Below are 20189 nucleotides of genomic sequence, written 5' to 3'. Positions count from 1 at the left end.
AAACTAAAACCGACGTTTCGGCCGAACTGCAACGGCCTTCCTCAGCGGACGACTGGATTTGCATGGGGATGGGTGCTTCTATTTATTACAGACTATCGATGTCTGACGTCACTGTTGTAAAACTTTTAATTGGCCCTCAAATATAATTTGCTAGTCATGACGTAAGGGAAGATGGAAGGAAAGAGGCTATTCGTTGATGTCCATGTCGTCAACGATTGGTAGCTGTCCGCTAATCAGCGTTCGGCTTCTGGTCGGCAAGTTTTCCTCCTGGTGTGCGCGGAAGTGGACTGACAGTTGCTCTACAGCTGTTTGTGCAGATACGTCCGTGTCCCGTGTAGCTTCTGCCCCGCGACCGCTTGCGGCCCGTTGGACTGGGATGGCCGGAAGCCAGGACGCCGGGAGTTTGTAGCCATCCTCTCTGTTGATGTTGTCAGGCTGCTTAATAATTTCGACAGCCTCCCGTATTTTGCGTTCTCGCACCCACGATTCTTTCGCCAGTACTCGGGCTTCCTGGAACTTGATAGGTTGTCCACAGTCCCGATGGTGTTCCGCTATCGCCGATTTATTATGTTGTCGTAATCGTACATAGCGTTCGTGTTCTGCTACTCGTAAGCTGACAGGTCTCTCTGTTTCTCTCATGTAGGCAGCTCCACACTCACACCGTAGTTCGTAAACACCTGCAGTGTTAAGATTGTTGACTACATCCTTGGTCGCCCGCATCTCGTGGTCGTGCGGTAGCGTTCTCGCTTCCCACGCTCGGGTTCCCGGGTTCGATTCCCGGCGGGGTCAGGGATTTTCTCTGCCTCGTGATGGCTGGGTGTTGTGTGCTGTCCTTAGGTTAGTTAGGTTTAAGTAGTTCTAAGTTCTAGGGGACTGCTGACCATAGATGTTAAGTCCCATAGTGCTCAGAGCCATTTGAATTACATCCTTGGTGGATCCTATCATTTCTTGGATCCTGTGACTGCTTCGAAAAATCGGTTTGAAACCTCGTAAGCGGAGGACGTTGCCTAGCCGTTCACTGACGCCTTTTACATATGGTAGGTGTACCAGTGGAAGCTTCCCTTCTTTGCCTTCTTCTCGTGTTCTGCTCCCTTTGGTTTTAGCTACGTTTCTTATGATGTTGTCATCATAGCCGTTGGCACGAAACGTGTGTTGTAGCTCCTTTAATTCTTCTTTGATGTTATTTTCATCGCTTATCCGGTAGGCTCGGGCAGTTAACGTATGCAGAACAGAATACTTTTGAGCTGGGTGGTGGTGGCTCTCCGCGTGCAGGTACCGATTAGTGTGCGTTGGTTTCCGGTACACTTTGTGTCCCAGTTTACCTTCGGCAGCTCTGTATGCTTCCACATCCAAAAATGGCAAGGTACCATTGTTTTCAGTCTCATGTGTGAACTTTATATTTTTGTGCAGGCTGTTTAAGTGCTGGAGGAGGTTTCCCAATTCCTCTTCACCGTGAGGCCAGATAACGAATGTGTCGTCCACATATCGTAGCCAACAACTGGGACGTAATGGAGCAGAAGCTAGGGCCGTTTGCTCAAAGGCTTCCATGAAGATGTCCGCAGGTACAGGGGAGAGCGGGGAACCCATTGCCACTCCATCTAACTCTTCGTAATATTTTACCTGCCAGGTGAAGTACGTAGATGACAGGCATAAGCGCACCAGATCGCAGATATCTGGCGGGATACGATCCTGTAGAATGCACACAGGATCGGATCACAACGTCGGTTTCAGTTTATTATTGTCGTTAGTTTTTAGCAATGACACGGCATAATACCCAGAAGAATTTTAATGACTATGACACCGGCCGCGGAAGCCTACTTTCTTATAAAATTGAGGATGTTTTAGATGATGATCAGTTTGGTTTTAGGAATGCTAAACCCACCAGAGAGGCGATTCTGCGGTATATAATGAAAGCAGGACTTCAGAAAAATCAAGACACACTCACAGCATTTGTCGACTTCGAGTTTTCTACAATGTCAAATGTTGCAAGATGCTCAAAATTATGAAAAAATAGAGATAAGCTGTAGGGAAAGGTGGATAATATACGATACGTACAAGAGGTAGGAGGGAGCGGTAAGAACGGAAGAGTGCTCAGATAAAAAAGGGTGTCTCTAATGTTCAATCTACACATTGAAGAAGCAATGACGGAAATAAAACAAAGACGAGTGGAATTAAAATTCAGTGTGTAAGGATATCAATGATGAGATTCGCTGATAACATTTCCATCCTCAGTGCAACTCAGGAAGAATTACAGATTCTGCGGAATTGAATGAACAGTGTAATGAGCGCAGAATATGGATTGAGAGTAAATCCAAGAAAGCTGTAAGTAATGAATAGTTGCAGAAATGAGAACAACTAGAAATTTAACATAAGGATTGGTGCTACCTAGGCAACCAATGACGGAAGGAGTAAGGAGCACATAAAAAGCAGACTCACGCTGGCGAAAGGGGCTTTCCTGGTCAAGAGAAGTCTATTGGTGTCGAACATATGCCTCAATTTGAGGAAGAAATTTCTGAGAATGTGTGTTTTGAGCACAATATTGTACCGCAGTGAAACATGTACTGTGGGAAAACCGGAAAAGAAGAGAATCGAAGCATTTGAGATGTGGTGCTGAAGAAGAATGTTGAAAATCTGTTGGACTGACAAGATAAGAAATAAGGAGGTTCTCCAGTGAATTGGCGAGGAAAGGAATATATGGCAAACACTGACCACGGAATAACTTCTGTGCTGCTAGAGGGAACTGTAGGGGGCAAAAACTGTAGAGGAAGACGGAGATTGGAATAGATCCAGCAAATAATTGAGGACGTTGGTTGCAGGTGCTACCCTGAGTTGAAGGGATTGTTACAGGAGAGGAATTCGTGGCTGTTCACATCAAGTCAGTCGGATGCCTACTAAAAAAAAGAAAAAAAGAAACACATAGTGGGTTTCATGAACAACATACTAAAAATCCCGATCAGTCAGGTGTGAGCTTGGGGTTGAAAGGGCCATCAACGTCACTTTTTTCTTGAATAACATGATAATCCCGGCATTTAGAGAAAATATTTCGCGGTACACAATTTATGTACATGAAATTTTCTGCAAGAAAGGCTCTTTTAATGTGTTCTCTAGGATTAATAGGGGATGGAAAAATGGCAAGTTACAAAAAATAGCGTTTTAGTGGCACAAAAATTAATGTTTATTTTTAAATGACTTGAATTAATAACAAATATGAAGTGAGTACCATGTCAAAGTGCAGTAGAACCGTATTAAGGAAGAAATTGCGTTCTAGAGGTATAACAGTGTGGAAGCAGGTTGGAGGAAGGCAGGTCGCTGAATTGTGGTCATGCACTTTCCTTATTTATAGATCTGCCGACTGAAGAGATAGCAAGATATTCGAAATTCTCTACTCCACTACATCAGAAGAAGCATTAGAGGGTATTTCACAGAGTTATATCCACCCTTCTGCAGCGCGCCTTATGTTTAATTGGCAATGCAGTGTACCCCGGTGGCTGTGGGTGTTTATGCGTAAACATAACGTGGAATAATGATGTGAGTTACCAATGATAATAAATTGTGCGCTCTGTTCTACACTTCTAGAGGGGAAATTTAGTCTTATCTTACGGCAGCAGTAGAGTCCTTCCGGGAAAGGCGACTTCACCCATGACGAGCGCTAACCACTTCAGTTTACAGATGGACTACGCTTCACCGGCAGTTCCTCTCCATTTCTCTTATGTGAATACACAAAATAACTTCACTGAGCTCAGCTTTAAGTAGTGTAGTTATTTTTACTTTATTAAATTATGTTTATTTGCACTTGTAAAATGAACTTCTGTGTCAAATACCTTGCTGTAAATAATGCCCAAGTTTAGTTTAAATTATGTTATATTGTCAGCGACCTATATAGTGTTGGTGGGAAAGGGATTGAATTGCTAAATGTGTCATCTTGACGCCTTGTATTATTGAGAGCATTTTGTAACGCCGTGTAACTGTGTAGGGTCACTTCGCGGTGAATTAAAAAACGGGCTGAAAGTAACTGCACTTCTCTCACCATTAACTGTGTTACTGGGCGGGTGCGCTGCGCTAAGTGGAGCCAAATGTAGTACATCCACAGTACATCTTACAAGGTGGGTGGGAATATGCGACTGATAATGTACAAATCTAGAACAGTATTCTAATGTAATGCTTTCCTTGACTTATATTAAAACATCTGAAATTCTGTAACACCTAGATGACCTATTTCTGTTGCAGAGGGAACGGTTTTCAGCCTCTTGGGCGCTTTAGGGTTTGGGAGAGCTGAGGATGGTGCATTTGATACACCTGACGCTGCGAAAACTATTTCAGCCATTGACAACAGACGCAATGAAATCCGCATTGTCGAATACATATAGACAACATTTACAGCAAGCTCTACTGTATACAGTACAGCCGTTAGCCTTTCTCCACAACAGGTCACTTAACAACTGCAAATAAGCACTTCATAAACTGAAAATAACTCCACTTGCACATAAACAATAAGTTATTTTGTCTGCTCACCGGGCAGGAAATGCATGGAAGGTATAGTCTGAAAGACTCAGCACTTGTAACGTAGGAAGTTACATTTCCCGGGAGAAAGCTAGAACTGTCGTACAGGATGATTAATAATCAGTTTCCTCTCCAGCAGAATAGAACAGTTTCCATATAGCGCTAACGCACTTTTTGGGATCTAAACATCTCTGCACACTCGGTAGCTAATGGTTCAAAAATGCTCTGCAAAACCACATGAATTTTTCCGCTATGTTTCTTTCACTTACTGGACTGACCAGTAATCAGTTCCCGACGGTTTGTGGTGCTTCTCTGCCGATAGGTTCTTCCCGAATTCCAGGTGTTGTCATCCGTCTATTCAGCAGAGCCAGTGGAACCATAATCTTGTAGTATAGTGCGCCTGGAAGGTTTGGAGCGTATTCTTCTAGCCACACTGCTGTCCTGAGCCCATGTCGCCACAACTTGTTCTGCAGACATTACACTGCAGCCAAGTAAAGCATATGAGCCATCTTTTTGTATGATGCTCCCTTATCTGCCATGCCAAACATTCTACCTTTTTCAGAGTCCAGAAGATGGACATAAGCTGCATGTGCACGTCCTCTGGTCATGCTGCGCTGCGATCTCCACCTGGGAAGTTCCAGTAAGGTTACGCACACGAAATAACCGTCATATACTCTACACGTATCTAGCCCACATGGCTGGAAAATACCGTTTGCGCAAGAGTCCTAAGGAAACTAAACTCAAAAATGTGTGAAAATGACAGGACGATAGTTTTGATACCACAATCTAGCAAGATTCTTTTAAAAATCATCTTAAATCGACTCAGACTATAAATGATTAGATAGTTGCCAAGGGAATAGAGCACAGAAAAGGTAAAAGCACCAAGCACCAAACAGAAAATGTCAGTTGCGTAATGGAAAAATTGGAAGAATATCAAGAAGCTTATTTACGCTTTTCTCAGATTACAGCAAAGCATTTGACTGTGTAAGTCACTCAAAAATGTGGCAAATATTAGGTTTTATGCAAATACCAAAGACCCTTACACAAAAAATCATAAATATATTCAAAAGTCAAGAAGATTAGTAAAATTATAGCAAGAATTTATAGAAACTTTGGAGACATGGAAAAAAGACAGTTATCTGTACCATAGCTGCATCTTTCCAATATGTATGATGATAATGAGAAATGCAGGTGTGTTAAGGAGGTGTGGGAGGAGGAGGGGGGGGGCGGGCATCAATTAATATATTCCGACGATACACTTACAATTTGTAGTAGAGAAGACATTAAAAGTATGTTGGAAAAAATACGAAAAGGAATCAAAAAAGGTAGTCTAAGGCTAATTTTGAAGAAAACAAAAATTGTGACGACAGGAATGAAGACTAGTGTGGTGATAAGGAGAAAACATTGAGGAAGTCTATGGTAATACAATTTTGGAAATTGCGGTGCCAATAAGTAGCCCCTGCACTGAGGAATAAGAAAAAGTGTACAGCTTGGAATAGATGCTACAATTAAGCCACTTCCTCAAGGAAAGGAAACCGTAATTTGAAATGTATTCGCAGCTGCGAATACGGACAAGCATCTGCTGTATAAGGGAATGATGACAATGAAAACTTGTGTCGGGCTGGCACTCGAACCCGGATTTTCTGCTTATAGCGATAGTGTGATAGCGGTAAATGCGGCTTCGAGTCCCAGTCTGACACAAATTTTCATTATCGTCATTCCATTTCACAGCTCATGGTCGTCCATGTTTTGGAGGTGTGAATACATTTCATGTATTTCAGAACGGCTGTAGTTGCCATCGAGCCAGTTCCTTCGGACATGCATGCATGCTGAGAGGTGCCACAGCACTCTCTCACTTTAACAACTGTGTCAGATTAATATTTATAGTTTAGGTCATGATCACGGAGTTCTCCAGTGCTACGTTTAGCATGTGTGGTTTATAGCTTTTTTCATGAGGAAATTGCTGGCAGAATGTTCATATAACTGTATGTGTAGCCTATAGAGAACTTCTACCCATTGGGCCGTAGCGGGGGCGACGGAGAAGAGGGAGAAAGATGGGTTGCGGGTCTTAAATACAGTATCCAGCGACCTGGCTATGCGAATGATTCTGGGGAGCAGCGCTCTGTGGACAGCACCTGCAGAGGGACTTGGTATCATGGCACTTGCCTCTTCCCACATAGGGTCAGAGCTGGAGGGCGCCGGTTCGCAAAACGTTTTGCCTGGGCCAAGCGATTCAGCATCGAGAAGGTGGCCGGTTGGTGAAAACTTGGTGGAGGGAGGCATATAAGGGAGACTGCTGCAATCTTTTTCTTGCAAACAGTGGGACGGTCATAAAACTCTAAGCAATGTCTTTTTAGAAGCTGGTACGATAAGGACTGAGTGACTGGTGGAGTGGCCGAGCGGTTCTAGGCAGTACAGTCTGGAACCGCGCGACCGCTACGGTCGCAGGTTCGAATCCTGCCTCGGGCATGGATATGTGTGATGTCCTTAGGCTAGTTCGGTTTGAGTAGTTCTAACAAGGGAACCTCCCAATCGCACTCCCCTCAGATTTAGTTATAAGTTGGCACAGTGGATAGGCCTAGAAAAACTGAACACAGATCAATCGAGAAAACAGAAAGAAGTTGTGCGGAACTATGAAAAAAATAAGCAAAATATACAAATTGAGCAGTCCATGCGCAACATAGGCAACTACATGTAAAAAGCATGCTCGTGGGTGCCGTGGTCCCGTGGTTAGCGTGAGCAGCTGCAGAACGAGAGGTTCTTGGTTCAAGCCTTCCCTCGGGTGAAAAGATTAACTTTTTAATTTTCAGTTTATGTGACAAAGGCTTATGTTTTCATCACTTTTTTGGGAGTGATTATCACATCCACAAGAAAACCTAAATCGGGCAAGGTAGAAGAACATTTTTACCCATTCGCCAAGTGTACAAGTTAGGTGAGTCGACAACATATTCCTGTCATAGGACGCACATGCCATCGCCAGTGTCATATAGAATATATCAGACGTGTTTTCCTGTGGAGGAATCGGTTGACCTATGACCTTGCGATCAAATGTTTTCGGGTCCCATTGGAGAGGCACGTCCTTTCGTCTACTAATCGCACGGTTTTGCGGTGCAGTCGCAAAACACAGACACTAAACTTATTGCAGTGAAAAGAGACGTCAATGAACGAACGGACAGATCATAACTTTGCGAAAATAAAGAAAGTAAAAATTTTCATCCGAGGGTAGACTTGAACCAAGGACCTCCCATTCCGCAGCTGCTCACGCTAACCACAAGACCACGGCGCTCCTGAGTTCGCACTACCCTTGATGTTGCTTATTATGGACTACTCAGTTTGTATATTTTGCTTATTTTTTCATAGTTCCACACAACTTCTTCCTGTTTTCTCGATTGATCTGTGTTTAGTTTTTCAAGGCCCATCGAATGTGCCAACCTATAACTAAATCTGAGGAGGGTGCGATGGGGAGGTTCCCTTGTAAGTTCTATGGGACTGATGACTTAGAAGTTAAGTCCCATATTGCTCAGAGTCATTTTAACCATTTTGAGTGACTGGTGCACGTTAGTGGAGGCAAGACTGTAACTCCTCTGACGCCATTAAGTCGCCAGGTACTTTAAACGAGGTGCAAAACCAAATATTTCATGGGCACAACTGTCTGGGAAGCTTAACAATCTTCTTTCAGAAATTGGAAATTGTGAACTGGACAGATTAGATCTCTCATCAAATGAGGGAATGTAATCCTATCTAGGTAGACGTTTTTTGCCGAAACATGGCCATTCTTACCGTGAGAATGACGCCTCCCTGATCTAAAATCTTTTTGCAGAGAAGAGAGATTTTGGGCTGGTGACTGGCTCCTCTAAGGATATTCAGGATATGCAAAGAAGAGGATTGCTCCAGCTTGGGAAACCCAGTGCTGTGTCTGGATTGGCTACCAGACCAACAGAACAGTTAAGAGGGGAGATTGAGTGAGTAGAGGATAGTTCGATTGGTTTGTACACCGTGGAGGTCTTTTTTTTCTAATTCTGCTGCCGTACAGAGTCTTGATGGAAAGGGATTGTGATTCTTTGTCTCCTTTGTCTTTTGGTGCTTCCCTGCTAGAGAACTTCAAATCTTTCCTTAGCAGGTGAGAGTTGTGGCCTGCAGCTTATGGTGGACTAAGAGCCAGTGGCAGTTTCCAACTGTACCGACATTGGAATTGCGTATCGTCTCGGACATATCGTGGGTCACGAGGGTGAACTTATTCGTCCTGAGTCGGCTGTGAGTCACATTGGTTTGGCCAAACCAGCAAACGGGTGCACCTCACAGTGAAATCTGTCAGGATTTTAGGACCCTGATAGGGAAGTTTCCCGTGGTGTAATAACCAGAACGCTAGTCGGCGCAAGTTTCAAATTGTCGTGGACGCGTCAGAACATTACAGCTGCCGCAGAGCGCCGCTCCCTGCACACAGCGTGCCGTTTCCTGCTGCTGGTGCTGCTGCCTCAATCAAGGTGAAAGAGTAAAGCGTTGCTGCACCATCGTAAATGTCGTGCGACCCGTCGGGTAGACCGATCGCCGGCTGTAAGTCTTCCGATTTGACGCCACTTCGGCGACTTGCCCGTCGATGGGGATGAAATGATGATGATTAGGACAACACAACACCCAGTCCCTGAGCGGAGAAAATCTCCGACCCAGTCGGGAATCGAGCCCGGGCCCTTAGGATTGACATTCTGCCGCGCCGACCACTCAGCTACCGGGGGCGGTCATCGTAGGGTTATTACATGATGAAGCACAGTTTGTGGTGTACTTGGTCGTAGTTGATTCCATTTGAATAGGACTGGACCTGACTGTGGGTTCATGTAAACAGAGTCAGAGGCATTTTAAAAGGGATTAATTCAGGGGATAATTTGAATAGTTTCCACGCCACTGAATGCTTTGCCAATCAAGCAACATCCTTTTTCTGCCTTTTGTTTGTCATTTGTTTTTGTAAGATTTATCAGCTCGTTGTAGTTATAAAAAGATGAATAAAAACTTGTCATTATCTTTGTAAACTTCAGTGCGCCACTGTTCTCATTCATACTCCCTGAGACACTCAACGGTTTTTTTTTTTTTTTTTTTTTTTTTTTTTGTGGTAGAACATCGATACACCAGCAATTCAAGGTTTAATCTTATTAAATTAGTTAACTTCAATATTAATTTGAGTTCGGAAAATGACCGCAAACATAGGCAACAAAAGTGCCATGAGTAAATTCACTAATTTCATAATAGACTGTGCGGCTGGTCCCGGCGGAGGTTCGAGTCCTCCCTTGGGCATGGGTGTGTGTGTTTGTCCTTAGGCTAATTTAGTTTAAGTAGTGTGTAAGCTTAAGGACTGATGACCTTAGCAGTTAAGTGCCATAAGATTTCACACACATTTGAACATTTTGAACTAATTTCATAAATAATAAATAAAGGATGTAGCTCACGATTTGAAGATTATTGAGAAGATAATACTGCTCTTTATGTAAAGACAATGATATTTAGCATCACTCAGAGACAAGTTTATGATTAAAGCAAGCAACGGCTTGCAACGTCTCAAGCAACACTGCATCGTACTTCCGAACAATACAGTCACTGCAATATCGTTTCGAAACTGTAACTGCCGACCGAAATATAAGGAGCAGCCAGACGAAAATCGAACCCTCGCCACGACGAGACCATGGTATGATTCTGTTCAAAAGTAACCACCACACACGTTAACATATTTATCCCACTGGCAAGCGGGACAATCAATTCCTGTTTCGTACAACGTGCTCAGACGCTGCCGGAACTACAACCGCACCCACTCTTGCACTTCCTCGTCAGACTAAAACCGATGTCGACGTACGTCTGTCTTCAGATTGCCAAACATTTGAAAATTACACGGCAAAAGATCCGGGCCCTAACGAGGATGCTGCAGTGTTTTCCAGCATAATGGCAGAAGCATAGCCTTCGTTCGACTGCAGTCTGGGGGCGGAGGGGGGGGGGGGGGTGGCAGGAGTTATCCTGCAATGGGATGATTCCGTCCGACAGCATTCCAACATCACTAGGGCCAACTGCAAGTCTATCAGTGGAAACATCCCACATATTCCCCGCCAAAGAAGTCTAAAGATAATTCACACAAGTTCCGGTAAGGTCACGATGACTTTCTTCTTCGAGTGTACCGACTCTATGCTCGTAGAGTTTCTCGGGCGTGGAACCACGATCAATGAACAGCGCTACGGAGAGACTTTGCAGAAACTGCGTCACAACATAATGTGAAAACGCCCAGGGAAGCTGTCACACAAAATCCTCCCGCTGCTCGACAGCGCCCGTCCACACACTGCCAAACACATGAAAGGTACGCTTGAACGATTTCTTTGGGAAACAATGCAACATCCTCCTTCCAGCCTGAATCTTTCACCGTGTGATTTGAACATCTTTGACGACCTGAAGAAAGACATGCGTGAAGGTGGTCGGTCGAGAATGTGCAAGACAGGATGCGGTTACGGATCCGTCTGCGGTCAATCGCCTTCTGAGAAACAGGAATTGATTGAGTTTCCAATGGGATAAATGTCTCAACGTGTGTGGTGATTATTTTTGAATGGAACCATTCCATGGTCACGCGGTGATGAGTGTTTGGTTTTCATTCGACTGCCCTTCTGATCTTCCGCGCAGTTCAGTACGGATATGAGTTGTGGACAGTGAACTAAGTGCTTCACAATAAAATCTATTCATTTTAAATATGGGTGTGGAGAAGTAAAGTGAGGATGTCATGGTCCAAGAAAGTAAAAAATGAAACAACCCTGTAAAATACACACATCAAAAAAAGTTTTGCATCACCCCGGTTCATAGAACTCCTGAAGATAGGCGTTCACTGTGGATATTGTATCACAGACACAGTCCCGTTGACTGTTCAAAGATGTCAGTAAATCTGCCTAAAGATGTAAACAACCATGCTTGAGCAGCGCCTTTGAGACGGAGGGCGTCCAACAGCTGATCAGCTCCTGTTACTCCACCAGGAAGGAGGTACAGGGCTCGTGTTGTCTGTAGTTCAACGATGCTTAGACGGTCAATACCGCGGTTCGATCATGTCCGCAGTGTTATTGTATGCCAGGAAGGGCTCTCAACAAGGGAAGTGTCCAGGCATCTCGGAGTGAAGTGACGATGTTCTGACATGGAGGAGATACAAAGAGACAAGAACTGTCGATGACACGCCTCGCTCAGGCCGCCCAAGGGCTATTACTGCAGTGGATGACCGCTACCTACGGATTATGACTCGGAGGAACCCTGACAGCAACGCCACCATGTTGAAGAATGCTTTTCGTGCAACCACAGCATGTCGTGTTACGACTCAAACTGTGCGCAAGAGGCTGCATGGTGCGCAACTTCACTCTTGACGTCCATGACGAGGTCCATCTTTGCAACCACGACACCATGCAGCGCAGTACAGAAGGGGCCAACAACATGTTAAATGGACCGCTCAGGATTGGCATCACGTACTCTTCACCGATGAGTGTCGTACATGCCTTCAACCAGGCAATCGTCGGAGAAGTTTTTGGAAGCAACCTGGTCAAGCTGAACGCCTTAGACACACTGTCAAGCGACTGCAGCAAGGTGGAGGTTCTCTGCTGTTTTGGGGTGGCATTATATGGGGCCAATGTACGCCGCTGGTGGTCATTGAAGGCCCCGTAACGGCTGTACGATACGTGAATGCCGTTCTCCCACCGACAGTGCAACGATACCGGGAGCATATTGGCGAGGCATTCGTCTTCATGGACGACAATTCGCACCCACATCGTGCACGTCTTGGAAATGACGTCTTTCAGAAAAACGACATCGCTCGACTAGAGTCGCCAGCATGTTCTCCAGACATGAGCCCCATCGAACATGCGTGGGATACAATGGAAAAGGGCTGTTTATGGACGACGTGACCCACCAAATACTCTGAGGTATCTACACCGAATCGTCTTTGGGGAGACAATCTGGGCCAACAGTGCCTTGATGACCTTCTCGGTAGCACGCAACGACAAATAGAGGCATGCATCAACGCAAGAGGATGTGTTACGGGGTATTAGAGGTACCGGTGTGTACATCAATCTGGATCACCACCTCTGAAGGTCTCGCTGTATCGTGGTACAACATGCAGTGTGTGGTTTTCATGAGCAATAAAAAGGGCGGAAATGATGTTTATGTTGCTCTCTATTCAGATTTTCTGTACAGGTTCCGGAACTCTCGAAACCGACGTGATGCACAACTTTTTTTAATGTGTGTATAAAATATATGCTGTTTTTGTAGGCCAATGCACTACACATGAAATAGGGTACTCTGGGCCTTTCATCAGAGAAAAAGACTCGTTAGGCAATGCTGTAATGTCCATACGAATGGAACGTCAAAGACATGGAGGAAAACCAAGGGGAAATTGGATAGAGGACAACAAAGCAAGCCCTTAAAGGACCCTGGAATAACAGAGGAACGTAAGAACGTCTAGGAGTGCATGGAGGGAATTCGTTCTTCACCAGAAATCGTAAATGAGTTGATAGATCATAGCAACAACACACACTATTCTTGTTCTGAAGGAATGGCATTTTTCTGTACTACAAATACTGAAACTAATCTTGTATAATGATGAAATTTTAATCAATACGACTCACAGATTGGAAATACTGGAGTATAAGTTTCGTTTCATCCGGTCAGAGTGTTGACGGTGTGACACTTCCCGTTTCAGTCTGTGTACGTATAGAGTGATTTTCCTAAATAGGCACAAACAATAATAAACTACCTCTGAGAGGAACGGAGCAGTATCGGTGGACATATGGCCGAAAATACTTTACAAGGAAGATACGGTCACCTGAAAGTAATGTAGGGGATTCAGTGATTGAAAGACACATGGGAACACGCCAGGTAAGTGGGAATGTCTGTAAAAGTGTTTCAGCTTTGGAGCACCATCATGTAGTATCCATATTACCCATCGTACGACAAAAGACACGTCCTTCCAACAGGGGAGGGACGGTCACCCGCAGTTAGTACGGGTATGCCTCGCTTGTGAAGCAATGGGGAAGGATGATTGGTCCCACGAGGCGGTCGACAATTACGCGCATTGAGGCTGGACCGCTGTTGATGGATCGCTGCGACTACACCACGGCGAGCTTAGCCCATAAGTCGGTGTCGTAAAGGTTGACAATACTGCCTCTCGTAAAGGCAGTCTCATTGGTGAAACGGCATATTCGTGAGTTCGGACCCCTGGTGCTATTAGACACCACTTGGAACACTTGCGCGTCGATGATGCTGTAATGGTTATTGGGACAACACATTCACACACCCCTGACCGCATAAAATTCACGACCCGGCTTTGAACCGAATCTGGGGCTTCTTGATCTGGTGTTAGCGACGTTACCCACAAGACAACAAGCTGCTGATGGCCTCATCTGTGAATACAACGGATGACAAAAATCCAGGACGATGTTGCCCTGCGCGATGAGCCGTTGACAGAATCTTTGCCGCAGAGACACGTCCATTGCTAATATAGTCTAAAATTCTTATAATTTTTTAAAGATTCTTTGCCTGCCTAGATCGCAATAATACATTACTTTGCAACTGATTAATAGTTACTGTTGCAGATCACTCATGCTAGAGGTTCTGTATCTACATTCACTGTACGCTACAACACCGTCGTCTTCTGAAAGTGTACCTCGGAACTTGCTCACTATAGAGCGAAGTTTTCAGTAGACCGTTGGTTACACCAACGCGGTTGCAAGCGCAATTGTGAACCTTTCTTATTATGAAAAGTACAATGTTGACATGTCCTCGTTACGAAGCACGTCCATGAAAAGTATATAAAATATAATAATGAAATATATAACTTTTATATCCTTATCAGTGACGGGTTACACTTAGTACCGAGAATATGTCGACGTTCTATTCCGGTGCACTTAAGCGTGGTACAGAACTGCATTTTGCAAACTCTTGGTATAGCCAACAGTGTATTGAATGTTTGGCTCATTAATGATCACCTACCGAAATACGCTTCCACTGTACCTAGACACAGAACCTCTAGCAAGAGTGATCTGAAGCTGGTCGTCTTACAAACAAAATTAGTTAGTAGTTGTTATGAAAATTTTATAGTAGTTTTAGGAATACGTCAGGTCGCTTGTCTGCGTCACTAAATGGCTCAAATGGCTCTGAGCACTATGGGACTTAACATCTGTGGTCATCAGTCCCCTAGAACTTCGAACTACTTAAACCTAACTAACCTAAGGACATCACACACATCCATGCCCGAGGCAGGATTCGAACCTGCGACCGTAGCGATCACGCGGTTCCAGACTGAAGCGCCTAGAACCGCAAGACCACAGCGGCCGGCTGTCTGCATCACCTGATGACGTCAAGTCTTACTAACTGGGGAGAAGTTCTGCACGCACTGTTGTGCAGTATGTTCCACAAGGGAGTCTCGTTTACCCCATGGTGGCGGACCACCTCACTGGTGTTGATACTGTGTACTCTGTCAGAGGTCTTTTCTCCACCCGCGTGTGTACCTTCCTTGCAAGGCATTTCCGTCTCTATTGCTGCTTATTCTCCCAGGAATCGATTAATGCAATTTGCCCCTTTTTAGTAAAATCACCTTGTGGACGTAACCTGTTATGTGCAAATAAAAAAAATGAGTCTCTTTACGGATCATCATTTCAAAGACATCCGTAACATAGCCTTTTTTTTTCTTTTTCAGAACCCCCTCAGATAGACCCAATATCGACAAAGCCGGACCTGCAGAGAGGAATGCGGACGCACCTGTCTTGTATCGTCAGTAAAGGCGACCTCCCGATCGAGATCAGCTGGCTGAAAGACGGCGCGCCGGTCCCCGAGGACGAGGAGGTCTCCGAGAAGACCATCGACGACTACTCGAGCACGCTCAGCTTCCGCAGACTCGCCCCCAGGCACGCCGGAAACTACTCCTGCCACGCGGCCAACGCAGCAGCCTCCGCCCACTACACTGTGCAGGTTACTGTGAACGGTAAACACAGGCTCCACTATTTATATGCCTTTACAAAGTTATGCAGATAGTTACCTAAAAATTTCACAATCATTAAATCATCAGCAAACCTTACACGGCTTTTTTTTTAAAGCTTAATTTCCTTTTCACATTTGTCATTCGTTTCCCTTACTGCCTTACTCAGTGTACCACCGACGAAATGCTACACCCTATCTCACTCCCTCTCAACTACTGATTCCTATTCATACCCTTCGACTCTTGTAGGTAGTCTGCTATTTTTCTGCCTCAGCAATCGTATATCTTGTTTGATGCATTCCTCCACAAATTCCTCTCTTGTGCCCTAGTCTTTATCTCAGAGTAGCACCTCCACCCATCGTCCTCAATTATTTATTTTATACAGTAGTGGAAAACAGTATAAAGGCGTAGACATGTGTAGGAAAATTAACACTCTTGGTTAGAATAGTTGTGCACAGTGTACACACAGTGCTACGAGATGCAGCGTACAGAGAAATACAGTCGAATACACTGCTGGCCATTAAATTTGCTACATCACGAAGATAACCTGCTACAGACGCGAAATTTAATCGACAGGAAGAAGATGCTGTGATATGCAAATGATTAGATTCTCAGAGAATCCACACCAGGTTGGCGCCGGTGGCGACACCTACAACGTGCTGACATGAGGAAAGTTTCCAACCGATTTCTCATACACAAACAGAAGTTGACCGGCGATGCCTGGTGAAACGTTGTTGTAATGCCTCTTCTAAAGAGGAGAAATGCGTACCATCACGTTTCCAACTTTGATAAAGGTCGGATTCTAGCATATCGCTATTTCCGTTTATCGTATCGCGACATTGCTGTTCGCGTTGGTCGAGATCCAATGACTGTTAGCAGAATATGGAATCGGTGGGTTCAGGAGGGTAATACGCAACACCGTGCGGGATCCCAACGGCCTCGTATCACTAGCAGTCGAGATGACAGGCATCTTATCCGCATGGCTGTAACGGATCGTGCAGCCACGTCTCGATCCCTGAGTCAACAGATGTGGACGTTTGCAAGACAACAACCATCTGCACGAACAGTTCGACGACGTTTGCAGCAGCATGGACTGTCAGCTCGGAGACCATGGCTGCGGTTACCCTTGACGCTGCGTCACAGACAGGAGCGCCTGCGATGCTGTACTCAACGACGAACTTGGTGCACGAATGGCAAAACATCATTTTTTCGGTTGAATCCAGGTTCTGTTTACAACATCATGATGGTCGCATCCGTGTTTTGCGACATCGCGGTGAACGCACATTGGAAGCGTGTATTCGTCATCACCCTACTGGCGTATCACCTGGCGTGATGGTATGGGGTGCCACTGGTTACAAGTCTCGGTCACCTCTTGTTCGCACTGACGGCACTTTGAACAGTGGACGTTACATTTCAGATGTGTTACGACCCGTGGCTCTACCCTTCATTCGGTCCGTGCGAAACCCTACATTTCAGCAGGATAATGCACAACCGCTTGTTGCATGTCCTGCACGGGCCTTTCTGGATACAGAAAATGTTCGACTGCTGCCCTGGCCAGCACATTCTCCAGATCTTTCACCAATTGAAAATGTCTGCTCAATGGTGGCTGAGCAACTGGCTCATCACAATACGCCAGTCACTACTCTTGATGAACTGTGGTATCGTGTTGAAGCTGCATGGGCAGCTGTACACGCCATTCAAGCTCTGTTTGACTCAATGCCCAAGCGTATCAAGGCCGTTATTACGGCCAGAGGTGGTTGTTCTGGGTACTGTTTTCTCAGGATCTATGCACCCAAATCACGTGAAAAAGTAATCACACGTCAGTTCTAGTGTAATATGTTTGTCCCATGAATACCCTTTATCATCTGCATTTCTTCTTGGTGTAGCAATTTTAAGGGCGAGTAGTGTAGTATCGCGTTTGTAGTACAGTATATAACCAGAGATCAACGACTTAGAAGGTGGAACTCAGTATAAAGGCAGTTGGCTCTGTGTGTTGTTACTATGTGCGTTGTGCCTTTACTGCATATAGGAACCAGGTATGGTTAGCGACAGTATGGGTTGTGTACATAAGCCACGATTGTGTGAATTTTGATTCCACTCGTTAACCTTTCTTTTCTTCCCGTCGTTGTTCGTTCGATGTACAGATTGAACAGTAGCGGTGAAAGACTGCATTTCTGACTTAAACCCTTTATAATCCGAGGACTTCGTTCTTGGTCTTCCATTCTTATTTTACCCTGTCAGTCCTTGTACATGTTGTATATTAACTTTCACTGTAGGTTACAACCATTTTATTGAGAATTTCTGACTTCTTACATCATTTTACATTGTCGAATGCTTTTTCTAAGTCGACACATCACATTAACGTGTCTTGAGTTTTCTACGTTTGGCTCTATTATCAAGCGCAACGTCAGAACTAGTTTTCTGGTACTTTTCGTAAAGCCATACTGATCGTCATGTAACAGATCCTCGATTTTATTTGTTATTATTTAAAAATGTTTCTCTAAATTGATCATCATCACTACGTAATCCGTTAACATCATAGAATTTATTTTTTCTCTTTGAAGTTTAATCTCTTTTCCTAATTTCTCCTTTGTTCCCATTACTGCCATGCTGAATGTCAAAACTGAATTAGATGGGGGTAGGTTACAACTGTGCCTCACTCCATTGTCAACTACTGTTCCCTTTTCGTGCCTTTCATCCTTACAAGAGCAGTCTGATTTCGGTATAAGTTGCAAATCAGCCGGCCGTAGTGGCCGAGCGTTTCTAGGCGCTACAGTCTGGAACCGCGCGACCGCTACGGTCGCAGGTTCGAATCCTGCCTCGGGCATGGATGTGTGTGATGTCCTTAGGTTAGTTAGGTTTAAGTAGTTCTAGGTTCTAGGGGACTGATGACCACAGCAGTTAAGTCCCATTGTGCTCAGAGCCATTTGAACCATTTGCAAATAACCTTTCCCTTCCTGTACTTTATCCCCATAACTTATCCCTGTAACGCAGGATCACAATCCATATTTTGCTATGAACTTCCTTTTCTTGACAGGTATCACATCCTGAAATGTATTTGTATAACCCTGACCTCCCCATTCTTATCAGGAATCACATCCTGAACTATGCCCCTTACTTTACATTCACCATGTATAATTGTTTATTTCAGTATTATTCGTATGTGCCCTATGGTTTGAGAGGATGACTCTGTGAATACTGCAAGACATACAGAATCTGTGGAGAAAGCAGCTCTCCTCTCGACTCAGATTACAAAGTGTTCAACTGGTGTATCGTTTGTGATGTGGTAAACGTCAATATACGCATGCAGTTCATCAAAGTTGCTGCTCCTATGCCCAGAAAGGTGCAACGACAGCAGCCTGCTTTGGAAATCTGTTAACTGGGTTGCCTATCTGCTGGCACGAAAAAATGCTGTCGAACTATACGAAGAGGATGATTTGTTTACATGTCCTGACGCGCCTTCCACCTAGTGATAAGCTGTACAACTACGCCGCAGCGTGTATTATGAATCGAAATTTGGGGCGATTCTCTGTCCACTGATACTTGTCATCTTACTGTATCTCTTGCAGTTTCACACTAACTTCTGAAATCCTTGGAAGTACTTATGAATAATACTGTACTTGCTTGAGCAGTATGTGACTAGAGTTAATAAGCATGGCTATTCTCCTGCCACTAGAGCCGCCATCTTGGAAGCGTCAGCCCAAGGACACGCAAGTGGAGGCCGGCAGATCCGTGACGCTGCCCTGCTCTGCAGACGGTTCTCCTGTGCCGAAAATCCTCTGGAAGAAGGATTCCGGGTCCTCGCCACCCAACTTCCAGGATGTCAGCATGCTCATGTCCAACTACAAGTAAGTCCAACACACCTACTGGGATAATAGGGGGTGCTTTGCGTATTGCATAAGCGCTGTGTCTGGCATTGAGCAGGAAATGATAACAGGAAGGCAGGCTCCAAATATCGCATGGGCTGTAGCCCGTGACTTGCACTTCGCTACATGTCGAGTTCATTTCAGCATAACAGAACGAGGGGTGATAGCATTCACTTAAAGTCCGAGAAAACCGATGCGCCATTTAGCCCTTCAAAGTAGGGTGTCAGTAACATCGGTAGCATCGGTAGAACAAAGTAACAGCAATGTACCGACTGCCCAGTACAAATAATGTTGCTCAATGTCACTACTGAAAACGTGTCTGGAGATTGCATCCTCACCTCACATGTGACATCGTTTATAAATATCAACTTTCTATACATTTGTTTACTTATTCTTTCATATTATGGATAATAAATGCGTCCTCGAAATCAGGGGAAAAGGAGGTAAACCACTTTGGCAGCCGACTATAGATACATTGTTGCAGCGTTCAAGCTGTGAGCAGTTTTGAGTCGGTGGCCGTCGTCGGTGGGTGTTCGTATACCATGGACATACGATGTAAAATATTCCTGATTAGTGCCAATTAGCGGTTTTTTGAGTCTCATGTTGCCAAAAATGAGTACAATCTTAATGATACAGATAGAATGGAAAAAAATCCCTTTGTTTACTGTGCTTAAATATGAAGTTTCAGTGTTAAAAATTCGGACGATAATAGTGCAACATAGTAGACTGTAGAGTGTGATAGGTTTAGGGCAATCTACCTTCGAAGAATACATAATAGAAGTTTTCACGTAAATTGTGATTCAAGTTTAGCAAACAGATCCTTTTATAAAGTACATTCCTATTAAGCGATT

At 44.6% G+C, this 20189-nt stretch overlaps 1 protein-coding gene across 1 annotated transcript in view; it reads left to right on the top strand.

The window, feature by feature from the left end:
- Nucleotides 1–19324, top strand: part of LOC126151719 (Down syndrome cell adhesion molecule-like protein Dscam2) — a 179371-nt gene extending 160047 nt beyond the window's left edge. The window contains exons 13-14 of the mRNA XM_049915963.1: nucleotides 15194–15478; nucleotides 19149–19324. Of these exons, the coding sequence (XP_049771920.1) occupies nucleotides 15194–15478; nucleotides 19149–19324 (461 nt within the window). The remainder of the gene's footprint in view (nucleotides 1–15193; nucleotides 15479–19148) is intronic.
- The last annotated feature ends 865 nt before the right edge of the window (nucleotides 19325–20189 follow it).

The sequence above is a fragment of the Schistocerca cancellata genome, chromosome 2 (genome assembly GCF_023864275.1).
Source record: "Schistocerca cancellata isolate TAMUIC-IGC-003103 chromosome 2, iqSchCanc2.1, whole genome shotgun sequence".
Lineage (NCBI taxonomy): Eukaryota > Metazoa > Arthropoda > Insecta > Orthoptera > Acrididae > Schistocerca > Schistocerca cancellata.
Note: the sequence above shows the minus strand (reverse complement) of the source record. Positions and strands in the feature narration are given on the sequence as shown.